Source organism: Galeopterus variegatus, unplaced genomic scaffold (assembly GCF_000696425.1).
Source record: "Galeopterus variegatus unplaced genomic scaffold, G_variegatus-3.0.2 Scaffold3412, whole genome shotgun sequence".
In the NCBI taxonomy this organism is placed as follows: domain Eukaryota; kingdom Metazoa; phylum Chordata; class Mammalia; order Dermoptera; family Cynocephalidae; genus Galeopterus; species Galeopterus variegatus.
In genome coordinates, this window is record NW_007729523.1 from 211,415 (window position 1) to 220,388 (window position 8,974).

The 8,974-nt window shown below is 37.9% G+C and overlaps 1 protein-coding gene across 1 annotated transcript; it reads left to right on the forward strand.

The window, feature by feature from the left end:
- Positions 1–840: 840 nt before the first annotated feature.
- Positions 841–3,671, forward strand: ZNF709 (zinc finger protein 709). Its single transcript, XM_008584963.1, is given in 5 exon segments — positions 841–976; positions 1,179–1,236; positions 1,769–2,529; positions 2,692–3,393; positions 3,478–3,671. Coding segments are annotated over 5 exon segments (1,773 nt in total). The 3' UTR covers positions 3,594–3,671.
- Positions 3,672–8,974: the final 5,303 nt, after the last annotated feature.

The window sequence follows — 8,974 nt, forward strand, 5'->3', positions numbered from 1 at the left end:
CTACTATATTGACAATCCCCTAAGGGCAATCTTTATTTCTGTTGCAGTGTGTTTTATGTCTGTGTTACCTTTTGATTCTTTCTCACTGTGTTCATGTCTGCGTAAATTAGCCATGTATTCTGTATGTTCACTACTGTTGTTACAACTCTTAGCATATTAATCTTGCTAGGTTTAAATTTCTTGTCTGATATTCCAAAATCTCTTGTTTATCTGAATCTGGTTCTGGTGCGAGCCCTCTCTCTTCAAACAGTTTTTTAAGTCTTTTAGGATGTCTTATAATTTTCTTTTTTGTGAAACTGGACATGATGTGCTATGAGAAAGGAACTGCTTCTTGTTACAATTTAGATTTCCACGTGCCTCCTGGGCTCTCATGTTTGTGGATGGGAATAGGAGTAAAAGCATACAGTTCTTAAGTGTGTAATTAATTATTCACTAAAGCTCATGCAGATTTGACCCTGTTGTTTCATGAAGTGCTGAGTGCTATGGTGCATAAGGTAGAAAATGAAAGAATTTTCCTCACAAGGAGTTTGTGGTCTTCAAATTTGTTTCAGTTGTATATCTTTTCTCTCATTTATACAAGGTGGTCTTCATCCTGCCATTAGAAAACAATAATGCTTGTAGTGATCAGAGTAAAAATGTAGAAGTAACTTTTATATGTTCATGATACTGTTACATTTATGGGGAAGTGAGGGTGGACAGAGAGTTCTAAAGATCAGGTCACACTGTAAGTGTTTAGTACACAGAATCGTATGTAAGCTTAATTGTATGTAAACTTATTATTAATTGAGTATAGGTAGATCCTTAGTGCTGTCAGTCTTACCCCCTGTGTACATATGTGGGATGTTTTAGGATTCAGTGGCCTTTGAGGATGTGGCTGTGAACTTCACCAGGGAGGAGTGGGCTCTGCTGGATCTTTCCCAGAAGAAACTCTATAGAGATGTGATGCAAGAAACCTTCAGGAACCTGGCCTATATAGGTAATGACAACAACATTCCTTAATTGGAGTTAGAGTTAGTTCGAGAACAAGTGTCATATGCTTATTAACTGCTTTTCAGTATTTGGAATGTAGAAAAGGAATACTTCAATGAATAAATAAGGCAGGGTCCCAGCTAATCATGGACCTAGAATCTCATAATGTTTCTATAATTTATGATGATTTTTCTGGGTCTGCATTATAGGGAATAAATGGAAAGACTGCAACATAGAAGACTACAAAAACCAGGAGAGAAATCTAAGGTGAGTTGCACTCAAAAGAGTAAGTAGTGGTCCACTAGAGAATCTTACTGTGTCATGAAATGTGAAAAACAAGAAAGAGAAATAGTAAATCCAGCTTTAAATTTATTTATTCCTAGAAATTTTAACCAAAAATGTACCGTCATAAATGTGATAGATATTTAGGGTACAAAAAATAGTTCACTTTGAATCCATATTAACAAACGTCACGTATACATATATGACTTTTTTTTTTTTTCTGGAAAGCTGGCCAATAAGGATAGCTGTTTTGAAGGAAGATCTGGTCATGCCTTCTTCCAGAGCACAGGGCAGAAAACCTATATTCCCTGAAAATGGTTAAAGTATAATTCTGTTATATACTAATAAAAAGTTGTTAATTAATCCATTAGCAATGTGGTATTCAACTAGCCAGTTAGCTCAGTTGGTTAGAGCATGGTGCTGATAACACCAAGGTCCAGGTTTCAATTTCTATACTAGCCAGCCAAAAAGAAAAAAAAAAAGAAAGAAATAATGTGCTACACATTTTTTACAGAAGTCATGTGGTGGAGAGACTCTGTGAAAATAAAGAAGGTAGTAAATATGGAAAAACAACCACCCAGATTTCAAAGTTTAATCTGTGTAAGAAAACTCCTACTGGAGCAAAACCATGTGAATGCACCATGTGTGGGAAAGTCTGCACGTGTCATTCACCCCTTAAGAGGCACATCAGAGGACAAACTGGACACAAACAATATGAACATCAGGAATGTGGAAAGAAGGCATATAAATGTAGGGAATGTGGAAAAGTATTTAGTTATCACCGCTACTTGAGAAATCATGAAAGGGTTCACACTGGACAGAAATTGTATAAATGTAAACTGTGTGGTAAAGCCTTCAGTTATTCTCAGTCTTGTCAAATACACGAGAGAATTCACACTGGAGAAAAACCCTTTGAATGTAAACAGTGTGATAAAGCCTTCCGTTGTTCCAGTTATCTTAAAATACATGAAAGAACTCATACTGGAGAGAGACCCTATGAATGTAAACAATGTGGTAAAACCTTCAGACGTCCCATTGACGTTCGAACGCATGAAAGAACTCACACTGGAGAGAGACCCTATGCATGTAAACAATGTGGTAAAACCTTCAGACGTCCCATTGATGTTCAAACACATGAAAGAACTCACACTGGAGAAAAACCCTATGAATGTAAACAGTGTGGTAAATCTTTTGGTTATTCTAGTTATCTTCAAATACATGAAAGAACTCATACTGGAGAGAAACCATATGAATGTAAACAATGTGGTAAATCCTTCAGTTATTCCAATTATCTTCAAGTACATAAAAGAATTCATATTGGAGAGAAACCCTATGAATGTAAGGAATGTGATAAAGTCTTCAGTTCTTCCAGTTATCTTAAAATACATGAAAGAACTCATACTGTTAAGAAACCCTATGAATGTAAAAAATGTGATAAAGCCTTCCGTTGTTCCAGTTCTCTTAAAATACATGGACGAACTCATACTGGAGAGAGACCCTATGAATGTAAACAATGTGGTAAAACCTTCAGATGTTCCATTACTGTTCGAACACATGAAAGAACTCACACTGGAGAGAAACCTTATGAATGTAAACAATGTGGTAAAACCTTCAGACGTTCCTGTCATGTTCGAACACATGAAAGAACTCACACTGGAGAAAAACCCTATGAATGTAAGGAATGTGATAAAGCCTTCAGTTCTTCCTGTTATCTTCATATACATGAAAGAACTCATACTGGAGAGAAACCATATGAATGTAAACAATGTGGTAAGTCCTTCAGTCTTTCCAGTTATCTTCAAATACATGAAAGAACTCATACTGGAGGGAAACCCTATGAATGTAAGAAATGTGATAAATCCTTCAGTTCTTCCAGTTATCTTCAAATACACGAAAGAACTCATACTGGAGAGAAACCCTATGAGTGTAAGGAATGTGATAAAGCCTTCAGTTCTTCCCGTTATCTTAAAGTACATGAAAGAACTCATATTGTTAAGAAACCCTATGAATGTAAAAACTGTGATAAAGCCTTCAGTTGTTCAAGTTATCTTAAAATACATGAAAGAACTCATACTGGAGAGAGACCCTATGAATGTAAAAAATGTGGTAAAGCCTTCAGATCTTCCAGTAATCTTCTAACACATGAAAGAACTCATATTGAAGAGAAACTCTATGGATGTAAACAATGTGGTAAAGCCTTTAATTATTCGAGTTCCTATCGAGTACATGAAAGAACTCATACTGGAGAGAAACCCTATAAATGTAAACAGTGTAGTAAAACTTTCAGACATTCAAGTTCACTTCGAGTACATGAAAGAATTCATACTGGGGAGAAACCCTAGGAGTGTGAATGGTGTAGTAAGTCTTCAGATGTTCCAGTTATTTTCGAAGACTTGAAAGAACTCACACTAGAGAGAAACCATATGATCTTATATGGTGTGGTTAGGACCTCAGTATTTCTAATTCCTTAGGAAGACAGCACTCATGCTTCAGTGAAATCTATATAAAAAAAAAAGTTAGAAAACCTTCAGTTCTCCTTTAGGTGTGTGAATATGAGTGGATTCAGAGTGGAGAGAAACCCTCGGAATTTTAGGAATATGGGAAAGCCTTGACTTTACACAACCTTGCAAGGACACATGAGAATGTATACTGGAAGGAAACACTAAATGTAAAGAATGTGCAAAATTGATCAGTCCTCCCAGTTTGTTTTGAAACTATGAAACCATTGATACTGGGGAGCAGGTTCTTGAATGTAAGCAATATGGGAAAGCCTTCTATTTGTTCACGTCCTTACAATGACGTGTTTGAATGCCCACTGCTACAAACCTTATATATGTGAAGAAGGCTGGAAAGTTTTCAATTTTAATGAATGCTTTCAATGTTGTGAAAATTCAAACTAGAAAAAAATCCAATAGATATATGTATTATTCCATATCTGATGCAAATTAATTCATGTATGATTCAGAAAATTTACATCATGAAAGAAAGTAATAAAAGTTACAATTATATTGTCTTTATTTATAGCTCATTCTTGAAGTGGATCTCTGGCCTATGAATTTTTATTTCTTTGCATATGAATATTGAGGTTGGATAATTCTGTAAGTATTCCTTAAGAAATAGTGTGTAAGGTTAATAAGTAGATTTTTGCCCTTATAGTTAGTGAGGTTTTTCTGTGTATTTTAAAGTCTGGTGGACTCATGGGTGAATTGAATTATATTTCTAATATGCAGATAGTTTCAATTTTTATGTAGTTTTAAAATTCTCTAAGTAAGGAGCCGTTTTAAAATGAAACTTTGGTGTTTATTTGGATTTTCCTACTGACTTCTTTTGGCAGTTACTGCATATCTTTTACCCATTATATGTGTTCCTATCTTCCTTGGACTTTTAAAACCTTTTTTTCTTGCCAGGAGACCCTTATCCCATTTTCCTTGCTTATAAATAGTTGGAATCAAGTTGTAATATAGAAATTTTATCTTATGATATACTCTCAATTGAATTAAAGTTTTTCATACTTTGTCCATTGCTCTTTGTCCTTCCTTCTGGCTGGCTTTTTTTTCTGAAGTATGGACTTTGTATTAAAGAGACACCTGTGGTAAGACAGTATCTTATAGAGTTGGAAATTGTTTTCTTGGATTTTGTTATGCCAACATAGATGATGTGACCTATGTTTTCTGGCCTCTGTCCCTTTATGCTGCCAAATTAGAATTCACCAATAGTCTGCTTGCAGAAGATTTGGACAATGGAAGTGAGAAGACGTTAGCCTGGCTTTGTTTCCATCATACAGGGAGAGACATATATATATATAGGGAGAGAGACAAATGTATAGGGGCTTCATGGACACCATTGTCCTGCCCATTTTCTTGATCGTTTGCCCTGCCAATGAAGAAGATCCTCAAAACCACCACCGACTGCTTGACTTCGAATCTCTCAGGTGTATAAGTTTCCACTGATGTCTACAAAAGTTCCCCATCAAAGGTCTGTTACAGTTAGGAATTTTCTGATGTTTCCACCAGGCAATTGCTTTAGACTGTCATGGTTGGGAGTATTTTCTGATTCACCATGTCCTCTATCTCTAGATTGTATAAGGACTAATTTGTATAATAAACACGTTCTGTTAATACTGCTGGTGACTGTATATGTGATTCTGGTGCATTAAAAAAGAATCACATGGGAGTTTGTTCTCCTGCACTGTACAGCAGACCCAATTCTTCCATGTGAGAATAAGCACATTTTTCGTGTTAGGTACATTGCAGGTATTTCCTCTTACACCTTAATGCAATTCTTTAGTACCTTTTCAATTTGTTTCATTTTTTATGATTAAAAACAGTGTGATTATTTGTCAAAAGCTTCTTGTGTTTTTTTAATACATTTTAACTATTTTAACATAACTAGTATACTATCAACTATTGTCTTTTTCATCTTTTGAGAGGCTATGTTAAGATACCCTTTTGCAGTTATGTATTTTCCGTTTAATTTGGTGATTTTTCTCAATTTAGTCACTAAATTCTGAGTCAGCATACCATGTATGTGGAAATTTAGGTATTTTCTCCTGAGGCAAATTATATTTTTTAATAAATAAAAGTTGTTACAATTTATTTAATCAATAAGATAATCACAGCGTCTATTGTGAAACTCATTTTGCATTCATTCACAATACAAAAGCCTTAAGTTGTTGTTTTGTCAATGTCCCTTTGCAAAAAGACTGCCAGGATCACACCTGTAGTCAATGAGAAGGTCATGAATTGTAATAATAAGAGTGACCACATATTATAAGTGAGAGTGGGGTGTATCAGTAAGAGGGTACTGAAAACAGTACTTTCTTATGGGATTTAGGCTTGTGTTTGGTAATTTGATTTATTCAAAGAAGCAAGACATTTTTCTAGAATATGAAATTTCAACTTAATTCTCATTGGAAATCATAAATAGCTCTTCAGAAAGGAAAAGAAAAAAGGAGCGGAGATAAACCAAATTTGTTAGAAACACCAGTCAATAGTGAGAAAAGGGGAATTTAGATCATTTTCGTGACTTATACTATGTTCTCTTTTGCCATTTTTAGAGACATGGTTACAGAATGTACTTTTTTTTTTTTATTGATCCATCATGACAACTGAGTAGCTTTGTCTGATGATGGAGGTGCATGACATTTTTTTCTTCAACACAATAAGACTTGAACTTGTGTGTTTATGTGGCCAGATCCCAGTTATCTGGAATTGCTTTTGCCTTTCTTACCTAAATGTCGAAATGTTTTTTATGGTGTATTTTAAAAATTTCCATAGAATAATTCAGTTAAAACATAAATTCAGTCATTCTAAGGTAACTATATAATACTTTTCTTATCTATTTTACCTATTAACTATGACCTATAATTTATGGTAATTTTTAAGAAAACACAAACGTAGCATGGTACAAACACATGATCAGTATTCTATCTAGTCAAGCCTTTCTTGTGCAGTGATCATGTTCTTCATGTGAATTTTTCAACATCTTTCATATGCTAGGTACTGTAGACTCATACATAATTAACAAAACTCATGAAGCCACTCTAGGCTTTATTTTTTGTTTGTTTGTATTTTTTTTAAAGATGACCGGTTAGGGGATCTTAACCTTTGACTTGCTATTGTCAGCACCACGCTCTCCCAAGTGAGCCACAGACCAGCCCATCATTCTAGGCTTTAGATATGAACATGTGAAACAAACAAGATCTTAGTCCTGGTGCCTCTATTTTTGAGGGAAAAGAGAGAGATGGTTTGCAAATTGAAAAGCTTTGGTTTATATTTTAGTCCATTTTGTGTTGCTATAACAGAAATACCTGAGACTGGGTAATTTATAAAGGAAAGAGGTTTATTTAGCTTACAATTCTGGGACAGCTGCATCTGGCATGGGCCTCAGGCTGCTTCTACTCATGGCAGAAAAGTGGCAGGCAGCCGGCGGGTACAAGCAGATCACATGGTGAGAGAGAGAGGAGGTGCCAGGATTCTATAAACAATAAGCTCTCGTGGGAACTATTAGAGTGAGAAGTCACTCATTACTCCCCCCTCCCCGGGAGAGCATTAATCCATTCATAAGGGATCTGCCCCCTCCATGACTCAATCAGTTTCCAGCACTGCCACATTGGGGATCAAATTTCCACATGAGTTTTGGAGGGGACAACACATCCAAACTCCATCATTCCGCCCCTGGCCCCCCAAAACTCATGTCACTCTCACATACAAAATACAATCATTCTTGCTCCAACACCAACTTAAAAGTCCAAAGTCTCATCTGAGACCAAAAGCAAAAGTCCTTGCAGCTGTGAACCTGAAAAACAAAACCAAGTTTATCAACTGCCAAGATACAATGGTGGAACAGACATTGAGTATACATTCCCATTCCCAAAGGGAGGAATAGGCCAAAACAAAGGAAAAACAGGTCCCAAACAAGTCCAAAACCCAGAAGGGCTGGCATTAAATATCAAGGCTGGAGAATCAGGTACCTTGATTCCATGTTCAACTGCCTCTGCACACTGGTGTGGGTGTTGGGTCCCCAAGTCCTTGGGCAGCTCCGCTCCTATGGCTTTTCTGGTTTCAGGCCACACTTCACCTCTCCCAGGCTGGTATTCCACCCTGGTAGCTCCACAGGTCTGGGGTCTCCATGGCAGTCCTGCTCTCATGGCTCTACTAGGCATGGCCCTGTTGGGGTTTCTCTGCTGCAACTCTGACCTCACATTTCTGCTTGGCATTGCTCTAGCGAAGGTTGTCTGTGGTGACTCCACCCCTGAGACAGATCTCTTCCTGGGCCCCCAGACTTTTCCATACATACTTTGAAATCTGTGTGGAGGCTCCCAAGCCTTCCCAGCTCTGGCATTCTGTGAGCCTACAGACCTAACACCACATCGACGCCACCAAGACTTCCGGCTTGTATTTTCCAAAGATGTGGGTCCAGCCACACCTGGGGCCAATTTAGCCATGGCTGGAGCAGCCAAAGCAGCTGGGTGCTGGTACTGGTGCTGGAAGCAGCTTCTCCAAGTGGCCCTGGGCAGCAAGCCCATGGAGGGTGCCTCAGGCCTGCTTGCCAAGAGCATTCTCTCTCCCTAGGCCTTTGGGCCCAAAATGGAAGGGTTGGCCCCAGAGGCTTCTGCAATGCCTTCAGGGCCTTTTTCTCCTTCTTTCGATAATCCCTTTCCTTTGTACTGATCTTCTTAGCTAATGGTTTCTGGGCTGCACCATTTCATGCCCTCTGCTTTTCTACCACATGGCCGTGCTGCAAACTTTCCAAAAAAAAATTTTTTTTAAAGATGACCGGCAAGGGGATCTCAACCCTTGACTTGGTGTTGTCAGCACCACGCTCTCCGAAGTGAGCTAACCGGCCATCCCTGTATAGGGATCCGAACCCGTAGCCTTGTTGTTATCAGCACCGCACTCTCCCAAGTGAGCCACGGGCCGACCCTACATTTTCCAAATCTTTATGCTCTGCTCTCGTTTTAAATTCTGGCTTTACATCATGCCTTTTCTGCTGTAACTCAGAGTAGACTGTTAGAAGTAGCCATGCAGTGTCCTTAATGCTTTGCTGCTTAGAAATTTCTTTGGCAAAATGCTCTGGTTTACAACTCTAAAGTTCCACCTTCCAGAAAGTCCAAGGGCATGGACACAATGCGGCCAAGTTCCTTGCTATGGTGTAGCAAGGATGGTCTTTTGTTCAATTCCCAATAAGTTCCTCATTTCTGTCTGAGACCTCATTATCCGCA